The sequence below is a fragment of the Catharus ustulatus genome, chromosome 5 (genome assembly GCF_009819885.2).
Source record: "Catharus ustulatus isolate bCatUst1 chromosome 5, bCatUst1.pri.v2, whole genome shotgun sequence".
NCBI classification, from domain to species: Eukaryota; Metazoa; Chordata; class Aves; order Passeriformes; family Turdidae; genus Catharus; species Catharus ustulatus.
This window is the reverse complement of record NC_046225.1, coordinates 22,880,043-22,904,193: the sequence shown is the minus strand read 5'-3', so window position 1 is coordinate 22,904,193 and position 24,151 is coordinate 22,880,043. Positions and strand designations below refer to the sequence as shown.

The following is a 24,151-nucleotide window of genomic DNA, read 5'->3' as shown; positions in this document are numbered from 1 at the left end:
ATTGAGATACTGTTCAAGAAACAAACCAACTGTGGCATCATCAGACACTGCTGAAATGATCAACCTTTTCTGAAATTTTTTTATTAACTTTTTGTTTGCGATAACCTGAAATCCATGATCCTTTATTGAATCCCATTTTGTGCACAAGGAACTTGCCACCTATGGTGCAGCAGTAGACAAGAGCAGTGGTACTTACAAAAAAAGAAAAAAGCCTTTTCAAAGCAATTTTGCGAATTAAAGACAGAGCTAGACTTAGCCCAGTAAAAATTTTCTGAGGCAGCAGAACTCAGTGAATCCTTGACTCCCTGACATGGTTTTGAAAACAGCTGTTTTCTACTTTAAATGAGATACAGTTACCTGAAAATTAGTTTTATAGATCTGAATAATTTGTGTGGAATGAGTCTGGCAAGAAGAATACAGAGTAAGCTTAAAAGGTACACGTAAAATAGCTAATTACAGGGAAATTTCAATAACCTTATTTGTTCAACAGAAACTGGGAGGAAAAAAATCCCTTGGTTTACAATGCACAAGCCCTTTAATACTACATAGGTGAATCTTATTGAATAATTTTATCTGCCTTAATAAAAATACTCTCTAAACAAATGATTGCAACATTAATTTACTGGATGTTTTTCCATATTTGTCAAGAGCTTTCCTCATGAGAACATTTTATCTTGAAACAAAATTATCTGTACTATGTGTTTCTTGATCCTTTCTTGATACTACACTTTTAAGAAAACAAGGAAACACTGAAACAGTAAGCCTGCTTTAATTTTTATTCTATAAGCAACATTTATTGTTACTTTAGGGTGGAATTTTACCTGTGAAGAAAAATGTTAAATGCTTGTTTCATTTTACCCTTAACAGAATTATAATCAGAAGTGGTTTGCACTTTCAACCAAAGAAAGTAATTTGCAATGCATAAGATAGCAGCTACCTTCTGATACAATAGAGTCAAAGAGGTAACAAGAGAAAGGTAAAAGACTTGAAAAGCTATGTTGGGGCTATATTTTGAGAAAAGATTCCTACGTTTAAATAAAAGTTTCTTTCCTTCATCCTTTTATATCAGCTGTTCTAATAGATTGAGCAAGAGAAAAGAGTTTTCTAAATTCATGCAAGAAGTAATATTTATAAAGAACTTTAATATGCAAAATCAGACCAAGGTTGATCAAGCAGCTGATACTGACTGAGCTATAAAAGAATTGTATTTGTTCTTAGTGTTCTGGAAGCATACTGTAGGAACTGCTTATCAGACTTTTGCAGAATTCTATTTGCTATTTTCAGTGGTTTGTTGCAAAGTTTGTCTGAGCTTTCAAACCAGTGTTATTGCTCAGGAAATTGTCAGGTGCTTCTAATACCACACTGCCACTTCACAGGAAACAGAGAAGTCACCAAGAAGGAAAAACACATTTGAATGGTACAGGAAGTTAATATTCTTTGCATTTTATTACTGAAAAACAAGCACCTTAACTACTATAACAAATGAAACAGCATTCAAAAGCAAAAGAAGAACATCTTGCAGTCCGCAAAGTGGCAATAGAAACATGCAACTTGCTGAAGGTTCAAATTTAGAAAAAAGCCTCAACAAAGCAATGTATAAAATTGGGTCACTCAAAGCTCTTTGGTCTCTGTCCTGGTTTCACCTGGGAAACTGCTGAAACTTTCAGTTTCTGTAAAAGCCACAAAAAAAAATCTGATTTGCCTCACTGCTGAAAGTTTCTTGAGGGGAAGAAACATGCAAAAAGATGTAATAAAAAAATCTAGTTGACAACTTTGCAATTTACTATTGCGACACAAGTTGGTAAATAGAAAAAGGCTCTGAAAAGAACTGCTCAAAAGAAAACAAACAGGAAGAATCAGCAGGACAATAGCACCATCACACAGTAAGGGTTCCTACCTGTTCGTAGTGGTAAGTCTGAAGTGATGTAATTTGTACTGTTAAATAAAGCATTCATTCCCATGAACTGATCCACCGCAAACATCTACATTGAAAGAAAATACTCTTCATTATTACATATATACATAGTTGCATAAAACATCTATCAGCAAAGAACTTCAAAGTTCTCTGCAAATATTCTCTGCAAACAGCTCACTGAATTACATAAACATTTTACAGCCATTTTATTTTTGCTGGCAACAGCACTGCAAGCAGAGTTGACAGCACCAACCCAAGTTTCACCAGAATCACGAGACCGCACCAACCTCAGCACAGTTTCTAAATACCCATTTTGCTTACATGCACCAACAACTATAAATTCTGAAGAACTTACACAGTAAATTCTGAAAATCTGACCCTAGATGTCTTGTCCAAGGCCTTGTTAAGCACCTGTGAGTTTGCATTTCTTCTTCTCTGATTAAACCCCACCAGACTACATTCCTTATGTAAATATATTTACAAGTTTTAATGCAAGAAAACGGTACATCCAAGGTTAATGTTAATTTTTTTTTTTTAAACATTGGCATGTCTTAACTTACTGTAATTGTTGTCAGGTATAAATCTATCTTATTCCAAAATGGAACAAGCATAAAGGAGAAAATAGTTGCTTTTTGAAAATAAAGGTGAGTAGAAATGACCTGTTCTTCACTTGAACTTTTCACCCAAGTACCATTCTCATAGTTCAAGTAATTTATGAAATTATCTGAGATAAGGAAGAGCTCCTGAAGAGCTATGGATCTGTGTGAGTGAAGGAACATTTTAGTCATCACTGTCAATTGCAAACATCACAAACATTTACACAAAAGGGCATTTTAGGACATAAGGGGCTTTATTTTCAGAAAAACTCCAATGTCCACCACAGAAGAAATCTCAGAACAAGTGTCACAGGTATACAGGGCATAAAAATAAGTACTTTTTTCAACGGCTTAATTCAGCAGGCCTAGCTCTCCTTCTCATTTCAGCCATTTAACCAGCGGCAAGGCCCTTTATGGGTCACATAAAAAAGAGCTTTGGGAAAACTGCTGATTTCTGCCAAAGCAGAATGATTTTCTATGTCCATATTAAGTCTAGGCAATGACAGGACAATATGAAAGGAGGCCTAAACAGACAGCTAGGAGAGGATACAGAGATACTGAAAACATAGAAATTTACTTACTTGGGGATCAGATACTCCCATGATATAGGAATCTTCTGCTGCCATTTTAAGTCCTGAAACACAAAAACATGATTAGAACATCCTTTTTTTTTTTTTTTTCTCTCCAATGCCTGGAAAACATTCAGAGGTCAATGCCCAATCACTGACACTCTTTATTTTACTCATAACATCAATGATTTCTAAAATATTTCTAAAACTCCTCAGTATTTGGAAAGGGCAATGCAAGGACAAGATAGGCTACAGCTAGGATTTTCCATTGCCTATTGCCAAGAAATAAAAAATTACAGTCAAAGCCCAGAAGTCAAAATTTCTTAAAATCAGGAATTGTTTCTGTCTTTGCTCTGACTATTGAATTAATGCAAAATCATTACAACAGAAATAACATAACTCTTCATTTTTCTACAATAAAAAGAACAATATGAACATTCATGAACCCTAATGGATTTCTCATGAAGTATTACTAAATGCAAAGAAAGATGCCCAAGAATGAACAGACAGTTTTTTAAAAAATAAATTAAATAAACCCAGGAATCAATTGTTGACTAATTTTATTCGCCTTTATTTCCAGGGGTCCACAAGTGCTTAGCACACACACCTCTGTGCTGACAGTGACAATTACGGATGCACAGCATCCATCACAACACTTTCTCACAGGTCTACATGTAAATGCTGGACATTGGAAAAATTTAGCTTGGCTTCGTTTTACCGGGACCAGTAGTGGGCCAGCAGCAGAACCTGTGAATTTTCTGAGGAATGCTTTAGGTCAATTAGAAGATATTAGTATTAAGGTTATTTCCTTTCATGTAGATGTTATTGAAGAAGTACAATTTCACCTATGCTGAGCTCACTAAATAAGGCTCTCCAAGGGAGTATCTGAAAATAACAGTAGGACTACTTCAAGGGACTCATGTCTGCATTCAACAGACACTAAATAAGGTTAATAACTAATAGAAGACAGAAACAGGTTCACTGGCCCTCATATTCCACCACAGTGAACACACTGAACATATTCTCCAGCCATGAAAACTGTGAAAACCCACTGCACTATCAAAGAGAAGTGCAAGAGATCAGTAAGTCATTAAAGAAAAACTGAGTAACCATGGACCTTCTATAGGAACTAGAGAGGCAATTATTCAAAGGAAAATTTGAATACTTGGGTACTTCACTTTGATGGAGGCTCAACTCTGCTTGCTAACAACCTCTACAGACAACACAGTCACCCATTCCCCACAAAGTAGAAAATGTAAATTTAAAAAAAAGGAGAAATAGGAGACACTTAATACACAGATGACTTCAATGAAAAAGACATTTATGTGGATACAACTGGTTTTTAACCTAGAAAATAAAAGCACCCATCTGACTGTAAATCAATTTTAGAAATATTTACTGGGCAATACTTATTTGTAGTATTTCTGCAAATATCAAATAACTGGTTGTAAGATTTCACCCAAAAATAAGTAACAGATACAACATGCAGCCAATGTCACCAATACTCTACTTCATCACGTAATACAACTGGATTTCAGCAAGATAAAAAAACCACCAATCACATTATCTCTTAGACACATTCTGCAAAGCATTATTTTCATCAACCATTTGCCATTGTTATTATTCATCACATGGAAAAAGCCAACACACAAGCATGATAAAAACCTTCAGGATACAACAAAATTTACTAAGATGCTCTTACTTGACTTCTGTTTCATAGAAAAAATATAAATAACTTTATCACCAACTGACAAGTTACTTAAATCACTGCAATAACTTTTAATATTTTTGTGAAACAGTTCTGACTGAAAGCAGCTAGCCTGAACAGCCAGCTTTTTTTTTTTACAAAGTGACAGAAAATACCCACCCTCTTGTTACATCCCGATTAGGTAACTGTGCGTGCAAATGCCAGGTTTCTTCTGCATAAACAGAATAAAAACTAGTCCTAAAAGTCTTGTTTGTGATGTCTCATATTTAAACACTTAAAGTTTCATGAGTCACATATGCAAAATTGTGTTCCGAAATCCTGAAGTTTCCAGATGACATGATAAACATGCTTGTTCAGAAAAATAAAATATTCTGGAGGAGCCCACATGAATGATATCTGCCTGCTCGCCTGTTTGCTCAATCTATACTTTGCCAAACTTTCAAACAAAGCATCTCACAGCTTCTTCTGCAAGCCACAGGATAAATGTAATAGTAGGTTCTATTTTCTCTGCCCTATTCTAGTCCTTCAGACTGCATCCCTTTCCCTGCAGCAGAACTCCGGGGGTGAAAGGCAGTGTCCTCACACCTGCCACACTGCCTGGTCACCTCTACACTTCTACAATATGTGACTTTCCAACAAAGTGGAAAAACAGTACAGAGACTTTACTTCTGAAAATCTTTCATATAAAGCATTTTGATGCAAAAATTAGAACCCATACAGAAAAAAACCCCTACGACTATCTGAATCAGTCCTTCAGTTTCAGCTTTTGAAAAGAGTAATTTCTGGCTTTTTGGCTGATGCAGTGAACAAGGAGCCCATGGACCTGCTGGAGTAAGTCCACAGGAGGCCATAAAGATGCTCAGAGGGCTGGAGCACTTGTCTGCAGACAGGCTGGGAGAGCTGGGGCTGTTCAGCCTGGAGAAGAAAAGACTTCAGGGAAACCTTAAAGCACCTTCCAGTACCTGAAGGGGACCTCCAGAAAAGCTGGAGAGGGACTTTTCACATGGACATGCAGGGACAGGATGAGGAGGAATAAATTTAAACTGACAGACGGTGAGTTTAGATCAGATATAAGGAAGAAATCTTTCACTGTGAGGGTGGCAAGGCATTGGAACGGGTTACCCAGAGAAGCTGAAGCTGTCCAATGCCTGCAAATGTTCAAGGTCAGGCTGAATGCGGCCTTGAATAATTTGGACAACTTATGGTAGTGGGAGGTGTCTCCATCCAGCATATGTGGGGGGGTTGGGACTAGATGATCTTTGAGTTCCCTTCCAACCCTCACTACTCCATTATTCTATGAACATTATGCTTGGAAGCAGCAAGGTAACTACCCACACAGCACCCAGTCAGCTGTAGGTAGGCACTAATGAATGTCTAACCAGGTATCACACACAATTTCTCTAACATCGTAAGTGCTGATGCCTCTTACTGAGATCTTTTGTGTTCAGGTCAGCTGCAGTGCTTGGGGGAGAGGTTAAAGACATTCTCTCTGGCCTGAATGTTAAACCAGTTTATTATAAACAGACTATAATTCAGATGTGCAAACACACACTTTGTGCATGTAAACTCACACTTAATTGCCTTATCAGGGCCTGATTAACCAACTGTTTAAAGATTAACACAGCTGTTTAAAATAACCCTTCTAAATGACTGAAAACACTCTCAGTTTCACTACATTTTGTCCTCTCCAAAACCAAACAGATAACAAAAATGTTCTGTAACAATTTGAATGTTTTCTTAGGAGTTATCAAGTCAACAAATCCCTACACTTCCTCTTACATGAAAATGGATGCAAATCCACAGAGTCATTAACATGATTAAAACCCCAAAAAGACACGGAAAGATAGACCCTAGCACTAACCTGTGTGACCTTTCACTGGCCTTTTCCCTTACTGCTCCAGTTTCTAAGCACCTTTCCCATTTGCATCAGGTGGTAAGATTAGCATCTGCCTCGAGTAGCTTTGTTCATTCTCTCATTACATGAGCTGTATTATGGGTCAGAGATTGCCACCTCTCTCATTTGAAGATGATCGGATTAAAATTGTTTTGTGGAAGTTCACGTTATTATAGATGCCTGCTTCCTGCATAAGCTCCAATTCCCACAAACTGTACTGCAAACTAAAATCTACAATAAAAACAAACTCCAGCACCTGCAGACCACATTCAACCACAGCAGTCTCCACCCTGGAGATCATCTGAAGTTTTTCAGATAATGGGGCACAGGAAACGAGACATTTCAATTCACAGTATTTATAAGCGTGAAAATTCAAAGGTCAGTGAAGAAACTTCATTTAACTCCTAGTGCAACAGGAAAACATAAAATCCAGCTAAATTTGCCCAAACCCACACAGCTACACCTTCTGAGAGTGTGCGAAGCATGTGCATATGCATATATATTCCTTTCTCCTCACAATAGGTTAACTGCCATTGTGAAAAAGGTTTAAATAGGGAGAAAAAGAGAAAAAAACTAGCAAGCCAAGTACACACATACAGGAGATGATGGTGTTGCACCAAGCAACCAAGCAAACCTAATGGCAGGTACTTTGCACCACTCCTCCTTCTTAATAACCAAATGATACAAGGTTCAAGTGGCACAGCTGGAAGAACGTGATTTATTGTATTCTGAATATTTGTTCTAAAGCTTCAAAAAGAGCAGCCATGTAAAATGAAAACAACATAATTAACGTAGGAATGCTGTAATCTGCGAACCAGAATTCTCATTTCTCTTATCTCAATCATTTGATTTCAGAGCTCTTCCCTGTTATTCTCCCACATTCACTGTGTCTGTTTACCTTTGAAAAAGTATGATAAATTTCCCTACCCAAATGTTTTCAGCCCCTCCAATTTTTGAAGGGTACAGATCCTTCCCTTCTCTTCAACTTTCTAGCCTGAGCTATAAGCATGAACCCTTGTTCTCTTTGACACAAATATCCAATCCAATTCCTACAAACTTCTACCTACCACCTTTCTACAGACAAACATGATCTTTATCACCCAGTTCACTGCACTTGAGAACTGAAAGTGTGATGGATGTTTTTCCATGAGGAAATTTATTTAAACCATCTCTTACTTTATGACATGTTTTACATCAACCTGTTCTCACCTTTCAAGGCTGGGATTCAGAAAGCAAGCCTCACAGTGGGAAACTCAACTACTACACTTCAACTGACTTGATAAACTGAAAGAACAATTCTTCCGGAAAGTTTTCTAGCAGAGAGCTTTTTCTCCTTAACTTGGCTTTCACTGGAATTTAAAAATAAACTTCTTTAACAGGACACTGAATGAAAGTAAATTCAGTGTGGTTATGCTCTTAACCTGTTTGTTTTGCTCACTAAAAATAGAGAGAAATAAGGATGAAAATGAAGCAAAGATGCATCTCTTAATTATATTTTAAGTATATTTTTACTACATCAAGATTATAAAGTGTGGCAGATAATCTCATTATATCATTATCTCTTTATATTTTTAAGAACAGCACCAAATTTTCAGAATTCCTGTAGCAACTATAAAGTACAGAGGTAGAAACAGTAACTGCTGTACTGTGCAGACAGGAGAACGTGTTTTACCTGCTGTTGCTTCCTTAACTTTAGGCGGCAACTATCCATCCTTGAGCCTCAGTCTCCCACCTTTTTCAAAACAATCTGTATCCATATAGGGACAATTGTTTCAGAGATTTGCATTTCCCAAACAGAGATGCTGGGAAAAGGTATTGTGCAATAGACTCTTCGGGTTGCTGGGTTAGGGCTGGCAGCAGGACAAGAGCTGCGGGAGATGATTTTGGCTGGAGGCCAGAGCTGACAGAGCAGAGATAGCGATCCAAGCTGCTCAGCATCAACCTTTCACCACCACAGCCCCTTCGAAGTCTGGATGCTACCAGCCCCTTTCAATGCAGTCTTTTCACCTTGCTTCTGGCCACCTCTGACTTCAACCAGCTCTTCATTTCCCTTGCGACCCAGTTATTCTGCCCACAGTGTCAGAAGTACAGCTCCAGAGCACAAAACTTTCAATTCAAAGTAAGAGACTTATTCTGTACTATACAAAGTAAATAGAACTCAAATATTAAGGGAACATGGTGCATACTTTCACCCACAATACTGGTATAGATGTCTTCAGGAAAAATAGGAAAGAAAAACATGCTCAAAAACACAAGAAGTGATTAAGTCACTCATGCTGACATGAAACCCCACCAACTATGTTATTTTGAAGGGAATTTAACTCAGTAATGAAATACATTGAAATTTGCCTTTGAATGTCAAAATGTTTACTACCATTTCTTCTCCCAGTTATGACTTCAGTACCTGGGGGTGTAGGGAGCTGTTTTAAGGAAACAGCACTCAATTTCCGCAAAAGAGGCATAAGAAAGTTGTATTTTTTTCACATTCCTTTGGGTACTTCAAAGATGGGTAATCTCTCAATAAAGACTTGAGTGCAATTTCTCAGTATACAAGTGCGAAAAAAACTGTGCAGGGAGACATTTTGATCAAAGACTATAATTTCCTCTGCAGAGTTTTTGTCATCCACACACCAATGCAGCCGCAATAACCCTAGATGACACTGTTTGTTTTTCTAATATAACAACCCAAATTGCCTCCTCTTGTGACTAATTAAGCCTGCTTATTATTTCCTGTTGGGTGGGACCTGGTAGTTGTGTTTATGTATTTTTAAAATTTTAAAATTGCTGAAGTTAAATTTGTCAAGTATTTTCAGTCATGATCAGATGCATTACTTGACATCAGTATAAAAACTACAGAATGTTTAGGAAACTAAATCAATCTCAAGTACTTGAGATTTTACAAGTGTGGTCCTCTAAATCAGAATTGTTTGGTGCATAATTATTTTACAAAATCTAGAACCAAATTTATTACAGCAGGTAACCACTAAATCTGAAGAAAAAGAAAATCATAGCATAAGAAAATTTCCCTGGCAAAGAGTAACTGGACTACCTAAAAGATATTCTATTAACTATGTTTGCAAACAGAATTTTTGTTTTATTCCTTTCCCAAGCATCAAAGTAGTGAACTAATATGTCAAGAGGAAATACTAAAATGCCATAACATATAAACTGTTTTTTCATTATATTGTTGGAATAAAGTTAGAATGTTTTTGTTAAAACACATTCAAAGCAACTTAAACCAAAGGAATAAACAGTATTCAAATACACAGCAAACATATTCTGGTACATGTATAATGCTAAGTAGATGTAAAAATACTGAGGCTCAACAAAGCAAAACAGCTGTAGTAACTACATTGTATTTTAGCCATGTGGGGTGCTAACGTTACTTGATCTAACCTGAATATGATGCAAAAATGCTGTTACTTTTTCCTCCAGATCAAGATGAATCACTGAATATTCTTTACAAATAGCTCTAGCTCATATAACAGCTGTTCATCTAAGTAAAACTTTAACTTAAGAAGTCACACACACCCATTTCATAAGCCTGAAGTGTAATGATGAATCGTTAATATTAGACTACAACCCTTTCCTTTTTCTATTTTTTTTTTTATTTTATTTTTTGGTGGGAGCAGAGGGGCAGTGTTTCTGAGAAACTAAGTAACATGTAACCCCCAGATTGCAGAAGTTCAGTTCACACAAGGCTTGCTGTATCACCAGGTACAGTCACACAGGCTCTGGGCTCCTACTGCAGACACAGTCCCTCACTTCATGAATAGAAAACAGCAAGGGCTGTTACCCTGCAATCACAGAAGTGAACTAAGCAATTCTCAGTGTCCTTTTGGCTCTGAACAGCCCCTGAAATCAAAACGTGACAGAAGCAATCACTTAAACAGCACCAGTAAGAGGAATCAAACAGGTAGATCTGACTCCAGTATCATCACAGTTATACCCAGTTTTCCAATCTAGATGCGAAGTGGCTAACTAAGGTTTAATTTTTCGCTTTTTCCAAAGAAATTGCAAAATTCCTGCAGTCTCAGTGTTGTACAGTAACCTATGACACAACAAAACTCACTTGGACAAAACTAACAAGACCAAAAAACCCACCTGTTTCCTTTGTTTATACTTTGCTAAAATCTGTCGTGTTTAGGCAGATGGAAACACGATCTCTAGAAGAAACAAAAAAATAAAGCCAAACCCAAGCAAAAAAAACCCAAACAAACCCAAAACACACAACTCAGACCTACTCTGCTCTTGACCCGTAGACAGTTTGCTGAGAGGACACGATGAAACATGGGGGTATTTCAGTTTAGTATTTTAAATGAAGAGAAAAAAAAAAAAAGTGCATCTATTTGTCACTGCCTTTCAAAAGAACATAGAAGTTGAAAGGGGGAAATAATGCCTGGAGTAGGAGCAATAGGTTCCTCCCCACACACGATCTGTCAGCTCCACCTAAATGCAAAACTAAGGATTTTACCTTGAGACTATAATAACTTGAAACATCTTTTAAGGTCTTACTTTTCAAACTGTCAACAGTGCTTCATCAAAATACATGTTTAAATGAAAGCACTGAAGAAGATTCACCAAATTATTTCTATGCTCAAAGTTAGATGCAAACTCAGTGCCTGACTGACCTAAGGGCACAGTTAACGACAACCATAATTATGATCTTATCAACACAGAACTTCATAAAAGGTTCACAGCTTATTTAAAGGACATCAAATTACTACTTCCACCTCTAAAATACCGCTGTCAAAGCTAAAAATGACCAAAACCAGGAATTGCTTTTTTCATTAGCTGCCTGAAGTATTCATTATCTTCTCTTTGTTTTACAATAGCTGCATTATTTTGTCAGAGAACCAAAGGAAAGCTATAAGCATGTTGAAAAAAAAGGATTTTTAACTAACTGTAGAGTTTTCATTAGTTGCTTACATAAACAAGTAACAATTTTCTTTATGGCTGATACTTTTGAACTTAGAGTTGGCAAACACAGCACTGAAATGTGAAAGTATTTTAGCAAGTACAGTTTGGAGCAATCTATGAAAACATAGGAGAATCAACCAGCATCTCTGAAGACAACAGGTGAATTTTCTCAATACTAGCTACATCAGAAATCCAACTGTAAATTAGCAAAAGATACATTGTCTTTCACTGTATCTCTGCAATTTCAAAAATTAACATCTACTTTGCATTACAAGCACCTTCAATAGTAAAGCCTGACAGGCCTTCACACTTAGTTCCTGCCCTTCCAGAGACAATATGCATAATAATACGTATTCCTAACTGAACATATTTCTGGAGTATGCATGTATTCACGAGCAAGTGGCATGGGAAGGTTTTCGAAAATGTAGTAATGGAAAAGAAACTCAAAAATCTATTAATTAGCAAATTTCTGTCAATAATATTTATTTGTAGGTATCTCATACTGAAGTAATGTAATGCCACCTCAAGAAAAAAAAACTAAATTAAATTTATTATTGAATTTTTAGAAGTAAAATTTGAAAGTAAATGTACATTTATTATTAATTTTCAAAAGTAAAATACATAGTAACAGAAACAACCAGAACTGCTATTTTTTAACAAATTAAGCAGGAAATTTTCAAATGTGCACATAAAGAAAACACCACTGTCAGCTTTCCACCCTCTCTCCCTCTTCCAAGATACTCTTTTTCTCGTCCCAGCACTTTTATTCAGCAAACTTTCTGATTTTGAAATAAATACTACAAAAACATTACCAAGGTGTTGTCGGAACAAAGCGAGTACAGATAGAAACTTCATCTGCTACAACACTGTTTTTTAAAAACACACAACACAATGCAAAGCGATATACAGCTGCTCTGCTTTAGAACTTTAACTTTAAATGTATTCATTTCTTGCATGAGAAAAATAACTACATTTTTGATGACTCTACCACTGACTCACATTTCTCTCTTTATAAAGAGGACAAAGGGTGGAAAGAAAAAAAGCTTTTTCCTTTCGTTTAGTATTTCAAATTAAGCTCTAACATATTTTTCACAGATTTCAGCACTGAGATTCCCTGAAATCTCCATACTCTGTGGCACATCCTAACAATAGTATTTCAGCATAACTGTTAGTTAAATTCTCGGGCCAGGGAAAATTACAGATCAGAGTATCTGCCTCTGGATCGTCACAGGCTGCTTTCTTCTCTTTCATTTTCTCATAAACTGTAGTCATTTCTAAAGATTACAAAACATTGCAGACAGGATGCTATCTTAGAATGACGTCTTGGTTATTAATGCTTTCCTAGAACGGGCAGCTACTTTCTTTCATGAAAGAATACAAATACACTGACTGAAATACTATTTCAGAAGTGGATACTACATAGCAGAGAGACTCCAGATGTCAATAAAATTGAAGTGCTCTATTTTCAACCCTGTTCTGTGAGCTTGACAGTGCTGGTGGTAGCAACCTGCAGCATGTAAGGCACAAGGCAAACAGCAAAGAATTAATCCACTTTTCTCTGTGAACAGAGTAAGTGACAAGACGACTTCTGAAGTACTAAACACGCCAAGTATAATCAGCACTTTAAAACCATTTAAAAATAATGGTAACAATAATCAGTATTTCCTTTAAAATGTTATTCTTAAGCAAAGATTCTGAGCATTTTAAGACAGGAAGCTGAAATGCAGATGATCCCTTGCCTCCAGTCTTATTCCCCAAATGTTTACAGGGACTGAGATTTACTTATTTGAATGAAAATACGCAGCAGTACACACATGATGATAATGGTCCATAAGCACATAGCTCATGTCACAGAAACAAAACTCCGGTTCACATTTACGTGAAATAAGTCAGTAGCACTCCTTCACCAAAGTTACCATCAAAGCTGCAAGCACCAGTAGATGAAAAAAAAAATTGTGATGATGAGAAGTTGGACATTCTCGGGTTTCATGGTCAAATCCCACCGAGCAACCAGCGCAGTAATAGTCCTCGTCGCGGCGAGGACTTTTCGGTTTCGTCACTTGTAACAAATTACTTTTAAAAACCTCTCAATTTTATGCTTTTTAATACAGGGTGCGGCACTCTCGGGCTGCACCCAAGACGAGGACACCCGGTGCTGCCAGTGCCAGCCCATGTTTCCGTGGGGACCACCTGCACTCCCGAGCCCGAGCCCCAGAGCTCCAGCACGTACAAGTGTCACCTTCGAAACCAAAAGCGACACAAGCAGCACCTCCTTTGCCTGCGAGCACCCGCGATGCGAGCGGCAGAAGCTGGGCTTGCAGATTTTTTCCCTTTGCTGTTCACTCTGCTGTCACAGACACCCCTTCCCTCGCTAGGAAGACACTGTAACACACCAGCAGCAGAGCCATCCCCGGCAATCCCGCCCGCTCCTCTGCCGGCTGCAGGCGAATCCCGCGGCAATCCCGCCCGCCACTCCAGCGGGAGCCCCGCACCCGGGCCGAGGTCACAGGAGCGGGGCTGGAGCCGGGCACAGCCTCCAGAGGCAAACCTGCGCTCCGGGGGCTGCGGAGTTGCCCCAGCCCAGCGAAATGCTCGCTCCCGCCCCGCTCCCGAGGGACAGAGGGAGGGCAGCCGGGCGGGCACCGCGGTGAGGACAGGGGCACAGGGGAGAAAGAAGGCAGCGAGCGGCGGGCCAGGGGCCGCCTGGGGCTCACCGGGGCAGAGCTGGCGGCGTCTCCTCCTCGTCGTGCTGTGCCGCCGGCGGTCCCTCAGCGCCGCGCCATGTAACCCGGCGTGCCGCCGCCCGGCTCCGCGCGGACTTTCCCCCTCCTTCCCGCCCACCCCACCGGCGAGGGCACCCGCCCGGCACCGGCCTGCGCAGCTTCCGCCCCTGCCCCCGGCCCGCCGCACTTCCTGGCTGGAAATTCCCGTTGACGCTCCGGCAGCGCGGAGGGCCGGGGCGGGGCGGGAGCGGCGGCCGGCGGGGCAGGAGGGGGCGCGGCCGCGGCGCCCCGGGCGCGCTCCCTCGGAGGCGGCGGGGCAGGAGCCGGGCAGCGCCCGCCACCAGCCGAGCCGCTGGCCACGAAATCCCGGAGCTGGGGACAGGCCCTCCCGCCGGTGAAACCGCGTAAACACAGCGGTCCTTTCATCCCAGAGCAGCTACCACCGCCGCAGGAGCAATCCTGTCCTTGCCCGCCTTCCTTGGCCCACGGCGGCATTCGCGACACGTCTGTGGAGACCGGCCCGAGCCGTGACTGCCAATGTTTTCTTTTACCTCTAAATATAAAGTTTGGAAGGGGAGAGATTCTGCACAGAGTGAATTTAACCCCTCTCACGCAGTGCCTGGCTGCTGGCTGGCTTTCCCAGGTTCTTCATTGAAGGAGATTCACCGACTGCTCACCGCCCGATGCCCGAAAGCACCGAGCAGGGAGTGCAGGCTGCACAGCACCACTTTTCTGTAGATTTACACAGCTTCTGACAGAGCAGGCTCCCAGGTAACTTGTGTTAAACAGTGCCAACCATCAATAATATGCTTCTTAATACCTGAACCCAGGTTTGCAGCACAGTAACCAAGTCTCCCAGACACATTTAACCAAGGCTGAAGCAAGTCAGCTAGTGCCACGTTTAATTGGCACAAATGCTGTGTAAACCAGGTTCCAATATCTTTATGCTGAATCTTAAACGTCTGGTTTGCTGAGGGTGAAGAGTGCCTCACATGAGCATCCAGCATAGCTCCACCGACTGTGTGTTTGCACAGAGAGTCAGCAGCACACCTTGGGAATTTTGTTATGCTAAGGCCACACAACACGGGGCTTCGCGAATCAGACTACGAAAAACTGTAATTTAAAAGAAGGTTTAAAAAAACCCCAAACATATAAAGGAACCAAGGTTTATGACTGTTGATTTTTTGTGTTGAAGTGAGGAAATGTAACCTAGAGCAAAAATATGTTCAAAGGGAATAGAGTCAGATCATAAGCCTCCTCTTGACTGCAACAAAATGAAAGGGAGTAGATTCAGATGTTCATTTTGTACCACATCTCTGGGTTGGAGCAGAGAGACCATATTTAAAATGAGTGCTGAGAGTGCAAAAGAGAGCTTGGAAATGCGAAGGATTTTCTCTGCTTTCTTGAGAAGAGAACTGAAATTTTCTCCTTGTTACATATACATATGTATGAAGACAGAGTAATTTTATTGTTTTGGATTGCCACTCATGCTCTGATGCAATTCTAAAAATGCACTCCCCCATTCTCTTGCCAGTACAAACTGAGAGTTGAGAATGACTCAGCATTTCCGAGTAAAATATATTTTCCTTTTTATATGGGGACATTCCCAGACATTCAAGACCTAATATTAATTTTTTTAACGAAAGAAAATACATGGAATTAATAGGACAAGTGAGGAAAGAATTGTTGTCCCAAAGCCTTTGAAGGAGGAAGTCTAGATGGATTTTAAATACAAAGAAGTTTCAAAATAAGATTCCTCTGAAAAGAAAGGTGCCATGTCATAGCTAATCAAAGGTGTGCTCACAGGGCAAAACCTGTATGAACAAGTACCAGGATATCAGATGAGGTGGATAAGTTCCAAAACTTAAGGAGACTTACCTGGTGGATTTATTTTAAAAGGACACCTATTCAAGTCCTCAGACTCAGCTTTCCCTGTGAAATCTGAAGCAGCTTCCACAAAGATCTAGGTTTTGCAATAAAACCCTCTTCTCAATTATATTGAAAGTATCAATTTGCCTTTTTTTAGAGCTTAATATCATAACTGAAATATTATTTCTGCTGAAACCCACAGTGGTGCCAGGCTGTAAGCCCACTTTGGTAAATTATCTTCACAGGACACTCTAGACAAATGAACAGCTTTATAGCACAGGATTCCCACTTGAAGAGCCAAGTAATCCCATTCCAACCACAGAGGAAATCAGGCAGATAATACAGGCTCAGTGGTTTGCAGTGATGAAGTGCTGCCTGTTTCCTGGATAACACTGGTTTCCACTGTTACCACTCAGTTACTTCAGTACCTGGACAATATCAGCCCGGAGATGGAGAGCAGGTGATCAGACCTGAACCCAAACGAGCAAATGCCTACTGTTGATCTGAGGGGAGCATTTTGAAATGGTTGTAGCTATGTCTCTGGCAGCTGGGCAAGTGCACTGAAGGAAAGGCTTTCTAGCTGTACACTTAACCAGGCTGTTTCACCTCAGTCAGGTGGGGTATATTTAAGTTTCCTCACATGCAGATGCAATTTAGAAGCTGAGTCTCTTCTCTGCTAGGTTTGCTCTTGGAATACAGATATACAGATCCCTTTCCAAGGTCAGAAATATTTGGCCTCAGTATTTTTTAATCCTGTAACTAACGATAGATAAATATGTAAGACAAGCAAAGATTTTTAAAATAAACAATTTTAAATTGATATGCCTGGATTGGAAAAATTCATGAAAGTTTCTTAAATTATTTTTCTTCTCTTTCTGAGGTATGTGTTAGAATCAGGATAGGCTCTTTTCATTCCCTTTGACGTAATAGGTTTGATGCTAAAGAAGGAAAAGATAAGGGGAAGTCTAAAATAGCTACTGAGAGACACTCCCTTTTTAAAGCTTTCAACTGCCCATCTTAATTAAACTATTATGCCATACTATCCAGTTCTATTTCTGGTCAATCCATTATTTCTTTCTCATCCAGATAATCCATAAGTTCTAACTTAAATACTGATTCACTTTACATAGTGGCCAGTGATCATCTTAACACACTCCAGTCTCATAGAAGTTGTCAGTGTTTAGCCAATATTTACTGTTGGCATTGGCATTGCCATCTTCCCCTATAGCTTGAATCCACCACTAACTCAGGAAGACAATATATTAAAAAAAAACCCAAACAGTTGTATTTTTAAGGTGGTGTCATCATTCTGAGAATATATGTGAAACCCTAATGAAGTTGACATTAGAAACTATATTTTTAAAAAAAATTCTGAATAGCCAAAGTGCATGTGCATGTGCATGTGCAAAGCCAACCATTTCAACTGCAGCTATCAGGGTATAGATTTCAATGATGCTGCTGAATACCCAGGCTGCAGCATTCATGAGAAATACTTTCTGTCATCTCTGTCGATTTTGGTGGCCTCAATTCATCACATATTTTATCAGATTTAGATGGACACAGCAACACTCTGCAAAGCTCCAAACAGTGTGGTGTCTCCTGGGCCACATCCCAAATGCACCTCTTGCTAGCTTCCTCCGGAGCCACAAATGAGACATGGCATCTCATGTTACCTCCACTGTGGTTCAGGCATGTAACTTTGCTGAAAGACTAAATTTCTGGTGTTTGGGGTAAGAGTACCAGAGCTGAAGCAGGAGATTTCAGGAGTGAATAGCTGTTGGGGAGCAGGTGCAGGGGAGTTAATTTAGTAGACATATAAGAGAACCACCAAGCTGTAGACATGGCTGATGTGTGTAATAAGTAGAGAAAGGGGAACCTTTGGAGAGAGCTAGAAGTAAACAAGAAAGGGAACACTGCCCAACATTTACTTATAGCTGTGATACAGTATTGGGTCTTTCCTAAAAGACATGGAAAGAACCAAGCAGAGAGGGCAATTTGATGTATATAATTTTTGGAATAGTTAGTTTATCCTTCCCTCAGTTTGTCTGTGTAATGCTAGGCCTTCTTCCTTCTTTTCTTTTACACTGTTAGATAGTAAGGAGAGTGTCAAAGCAAACCTCTCAGTTAAACCAAAAATGGTGGTTTACAGATTCTCTGGGAACTTGCTGCAAGGTAGCTGCTCTCAGTGGTGCTACCCTGACCACTGTGAGAAGTTGTGAGCTGACCAGCTCATCAGAGCCTTGAAGCTGCTTGATGCAGAACATATATTCCAAAAGTGTTACCTAGGCTGGTCCTACTTAGCAGCCCAGGTTTAGTGGCTGAGCAGTGTACAACAATAAGTGCATGTATTGACAGAATAGAAATGGTTGTGCTTGTAGAAACTATTTAGAGAACCCTTAGTGTAGCACTGTAGCAATGTGGAGTTCATGCAGCTCAGAGCCCAAAGCAAACTGCTCCAGCAAGTGGTGTTACAGTCTAGAGTTGTGCTGTCTAGCACTAAATCTATTCTCTAGAATGGTAAACTCTCTAGAATCTGGGCCTAATTCAGATTGTGAGTGATTCACTCCTCTGTCACTCAGCTATATAATACCTTGATCAGCCACTGAAGCTAGAGAGATGGGTTTTTGCCATTTGAGTTCAGTGGCAGCAGATTCTTACCAGTCCACTGCATTCACTCTCTTCTCTTCCCATCTCCCTGTGTTATGATTAATATCCTGTGCTATAGTCAGGATTTAATATATGAGTTCTCGTCATGGTATTTTGCACATCTGAATGATATGTACTTGTGACTTCTGTCTGGTTACATCCATCAGAACCCAGTTCAGGGGCCCACTTGTTTTCCCAAGGGACATATGTTCTTCCTATTGTGTAACTGTGGCTTTAGAGCCTCAGCAGTGTTTCACCCAGCTAACTAATGCAAACAAAAGCAGTTGTTTGTTGTCTTTGTCACTTTCTTTGTCACTTTCATTAAATACATGCTCAGTTCAATTTATGAGGTCATTTTGGGTCAGATATACTGAGTAGGACCAGTATTAACACAGTAGAGAATGTGGAATTTAGCTAACTTGATTTGTATTGCTGCTATTTTATTGCTGCAGCTCAAGGAAAATTCCAGATAGATAAGCATTGTACAAATATATAGGGAAGAGATTTCTTCTGCCACAGAAATTTCAACATCTACATATATAATGGAGAAGATTATGGAAACTGAAAGTGGCATTCGCTACTGTTTGAACTCATGCAGTGATTACAGTAATTTCACAATTACAAGCCGCACTGTTTTGACTAAAATTTTGCTCCCACACCGGAAATGCGGCTTACACTCAGGAGTGGCTAATATGTGAATAATTTTCTGACATTTTCAACCCCGGAAGTGCAAACCGAGGTGCCGAGTTGAGCGCCCTGCCAGTAAAACCCGGCTTTACCAGATTGTTACAAATTGGTTACTCTGTTGCGCCGTGGGTGGAGCCGGGCTCCATGCAGGCAGCACAGGGGGTGGGGAAGGCGGGGGACTCCCTCCTTCAGGCAGAGCAGCCCCGGGGGAGAGATAGGGGGCCCCCTCCTGCTGGCCCCCCGGCCTGGGGGGAGGCGGGAGCTCCCATCCCCTCCTGCTGCCACCGCTGCGGGTGCCGGCGGGCTCTGTGCCCCCTGCCACCGTGGCGCAGCTGGGCCACCTGGCCCCCTCGGCAGCCCCGAGCCCTCACGGCCCGAGCCAAGCCAGTAAACCCCACCATGCTGCGATTCTGTTACTAATTGGCAACTTTGTTGCACGCGGGTCCTGGCTGCTAACGACAGAGCGGCTTATAATTGGGTGTGGCTTGTGTATGGACAAAGAACGAAATGTTTGCCAACATCCAGATATGTGGCTTATAGTCTGTGTGGCTTGTAATCGTGAAATTACTGTACTTTAAGTCTTCTGCTCAATTGTTGTAAGTTCTGGTTTCCCGAACTGTTTCTGTTTCAAGTTTTAAGCTTTTACCACAACTAGTGATATTCTTCTTGAAGGTCCAGTCCTGGAATACCTGGATACAGCTAGTTTTCTTCTCAGGTTTCAATGAAAACTTAAACCTTATTTTAAAAAAAACAAAAGTGTCAATGTTCAAAAGGTATTTTTTTAAACTGATGTGATTCTCTTCAAGCAAATCCTTAGAGTTCAGAGGACTTCATAATGTTGTAATGAGAGGGGATTAAGAACAGTGAGTGGTGAACTGAGACAAATCACTAGTGTAATGGATCAAGCCTTCCAGAAAATACAAGATTATAAAAGGATTATTTGGAGGGCATTAAAAAAGGCATGTTGTCTCCTAGATTTGATTTCTCAAAAGTTCATGTTTCTTTAACCTTTTTTTCAAAGCTATCAGGGTTTGAAATGGTGTTTTTTTAGCAAAGTACTCTAGACTTAAAACTGCAACACCCAAAACAGTACAGGCACTACCTAAGGTTGTGATAAGATGCAACAGGCTGGTGAAAAGCAAGACAGTATGCAGTGTAATGACAGAAAGAGCCCTGTGATAGAGCAGGGTCTCAGGAGTGGAGAGGGACCTCAATCTGTTTTTCACTCTACTCAAGAAGTAGGTGGAGGAAGCAGGGTGTTCTCCTTATTCTAGTTTCTTTCTCAGTTCCCTTTGTGATTTACTGTTTGGAAGCGGAAGCCTGGCTGGTAGCGGGACAGTCTTTGATTCTTTCTTTCCCTGGTGAAAGAACACGGTATGGAAACTTTTAAGCTATAAACAAAGATCCCAGCACCAAAGCTAGGAGTGGTGTGATCATGTGATTCTGTGTTCCCAAGCCTATTGTCTTGGATGTTGTCATGCTTCCGTGTCCTGCCTTGCTTTCAAAGGCTAAGGAACCCCACACAATGCTTCAAACATTCAGCATGTGAACTTGTATGGGCTCAGGGTCTCTGCACTGCTGAGACCTGACCTGAAAGTGCATGTGACTTTTCTCACCTGAGGGCAGGGAAATGGAATTGCAAAGTCTTCAAATGTTGCTGTTTACCTAGACGTCCAAATAAGAATATGAGACTACGGTTTAAGCCCTTGGGTGTATTTACAAAGCTCTTCCCAGCTTTAAGCATTGTGCTGCCAACAACTGGCTGCACCCAAGACACTCCCTTTGATAGCGTAGTGAGAACTGTGCTGCTTGTGTTCAGATCAACAGCAAACTCTTGTTGACCTACCTGGGTGTAGGGCTGGCTGCTGAGGGAGGATCCCTGCCTTCTCTACAGACTTGGAAAGCGTTCTGACAGTGGGCTCACCTGCCTGCAAGTAACAAGGCATCTGCAAAACTGTAGTATTTTCTTGAGGCAGCATTTAGCTTTACAAGGTGTGCGTTGCTCTGAAAGAAAGCAAGGTGTGTGTCATGGTGACTTTATGAGTGCTTTTGAGTAGTTCCAGCTGGGTTTGCTGGAATTCTGACGGTACTTTAGACAGGTTAGAATGATGTTCTTGTGACAAAAATGCTGTTCTTGTTCTAGGATATGGAACAAAAGCCCCCCAAAAAAGAAGATTAAAAAGATGAATGGTAGTATGAATTTGAAACAGAGAGACTAATTTTCCTCATAGGTTTTGTCACTGCATAGATTAATATGTCCACCCTATCTTGATTGCTGTGTGCCACACTCACTGGGTTCTGAGGCTCACTGTGTCTTGTCCCATCCCATGAGAATACTTGGAGGAGGTGGTTGTGCCATTAGAAGAAAGTCATTTGTCACTGTATGATACTACAGGACCTGCCCAACTAGAAAGGTTGGACACTCTGATATAGTACTTGCTGTTTTCAAAACAATTACCCCTGTTGGCTTCATTTGCAGATATGAGTTGATTTTTGTACTTCTGTGATCAGACTTCAGTGTCTTAAGTAAAGCACCTAGAAAATGAGGAACACTGACTACCTGTAAAAAGTTCGGATTATGTGATGTGACAAGGAACTCTAGCACAGGATACCTTACAGCTCCCTTGGCCAGGGTTAAGGATCTGATGCTGTCTCTTCCAGCAGTTAACTGATTGCTTATTATAATCTCCCGGCTTTTGCCTGGAAATTAATGACGTCCCTGTAGAAAGCAGTCTTTTTAATGTGCAGTTCTTCTCTAGAGCAGCCCTATCCTAACAATTCAGCTTTATACAAATGCCCTGGAGAGCAACTTTCACACAAAGGAAGTAAGTTTTTCTAAAATTATAAACAGAAACACCTCTTAATAAGAAGTTCCCAATGATGGTTTAGTGGTGCTAGAAGAATAGTCAGCTCCATTCATAATATGAAGACAAACTTGTGGTTAGAGCAAAAGTCTCAGAATGGGGTAGTCTATGTTGTCTTCAAGTGTAACTTCAGGGAAGAGCAATGCGACCACTTATGTTAAAGGCTGGAGGGAGAGGGAAGAGCTAAAATAAAGGTAATAGCCAGTGACCAATTCCTATTTACTGTTGCATGTAACCCTTAAGTTATTTCCATTTTGCAAACAAATCTCCAAATCCTGATTTTTCTCACTTGGATACCAAAAGCTTTGTTTGATTCTCCATTGACATGCAATAATGTCATTTTTCTGGTTGCATGAAACACCCTTAGTGAGTAGCTGACACAGGTCAGTCTTTTGATCTGCCAATAGTTTCACTAAGCTGTGCCTTTAAGAAGAGCAGCTTTAAAACCTTGAAATAAGTCTTACCTAAACTTGAAAGTGGAAGAGACAGGGCCAGTTTTAATCAAAGTATGTATGACTCATCTTTCAAACTTTATCAATGTTTTGTGTGACAAAGTCACGTAAGCAGCATCTCTAGCTGAAAAAAACAGTCTCGCTGAAAATGGAGCTATTGATTTCCTCTCTAGAACATGCTCTGCTTAAGAACAGCAAGCTGAAACAAAACACTAAGAACAAGCCGAAACAAAACTGTTGAGCAGGAAGGTAAATCTGAAAACTGGACTATGGAGCTATAAACTCTTGACTCCTTTTATCACAAATACCTCTATAAAAAGTCTGCCCCCACTAACTTTCATCCAATACGACCTGAAACTGTAAGGCACTATTGCATCTCAGGCATTTATTAGGTCTCTGATGTTACTGAAATTGAAGAATTCTCCTCCTCACCCTTTTTAGAACTGAAATCTTTCTGTTGAAATATGTTGAGAGATCATTGATGATCTCTCCCCACAATATGAGGTATACGCACGTTTCCTTACTTGTCATAAAATACTGCAAAATCATGAAATAGTCAAGCAGCACTGCAAATCAGGATGCTGTCATCTCAAACTCTCAGGAGCCTCCTGGTTTTCCGAGGATTCCTGCAGTGTTTCTCAGACTGTGATTCATGTCTGTAACTGAAGAGGTCAGAGATTCCAGCAGAGAAGCCTGATTACATGCAGTGCATGCCCAAACCTGTTACAGTTCTTTAACCAGGGGCCAAAATGAACCACAAGTGTTTCTGTTTCATCACCTGACCCCTTAACAGAAAAAACAGCTATTGCATTTTATTATGCTTGTTGTTAGGTTCTTCTAATAGCTATGCAAAGTGCCTCTTTTTCCATGTGTATATCAAAGCCATATCAACATGAAAAAAAAATTAAAAATCAGTTCTGACTCCTTTTAACTCCTGCATGTGCTTCTGTGCCAGGACTGCTATAAGGGTCTGAACTAGACTCTCTGTAGAAAGTGTGTCATCAACAGAATACTTTGCCAGATTATCACTGTCCATTTTTAGAAATGAAAGCTTCCATTGATTTTGAGTTCTAATATTTTTTACTTTGATTTGCATGGAAAGGCTTGAAAGATGGCTTAGACAACCAACACAATGGAAATAAAATGAGTGGTACATACATAAAAGTAACATCTCATTAATGGAGACCACCCAAAACGTAGTCCTGCCCTGAAATCTGTAGAAGAAATAGACATACTATGCTTTTAAGATCAACCTTAAAAGGCATTTGGCAATCTGAACAATCTCCAAAATTTCCAAATTTGGTAATA

The 24,151-nt window shown here is 40.2% G+C and overlaps 1 protein-coding gene across 3 annotated transcripts in view; it reads right to left on the bottom strand.

The window, feature by feature from the left end:
* Positions 1 to 14,432, bottom strand: part of NFKB1 (nuclear factor kappa B subunit 1) — a 55,612-nt gene extending 41,180 nt beyond the window's left edge. For 2 of the 3 annotated variants that reach the window (XM_033059400.1, XM_033059401.1), the window contains exons 1-3: positions 14,317 to 14,432; positions 3,093 to 3,145; positions 1,898 to 1,982 (exon numbers count right to left, since the gene is read on the bottom strand). In XM_033059400.1, the coding sequence (XP_032915291.1) occupies positions 1,898 to 1,982; positions 3,093 to 3,137 (130 nt within the window). In that variant the 5' untranslated portion in view covers positions 3,138 to 3,145; positions 14,317 to 14,432. The remainder of the gene's footprint in view (positions 1 to 1,897; positions 1,983 to 3,092; positions 3,146 to 14,316) is intronic. The other variant, XM_033059399.1, reaches the window with a different exon arrangement.
* Positions 14,433 to 24,151: the final 9,719 nt, after the last annotated feature.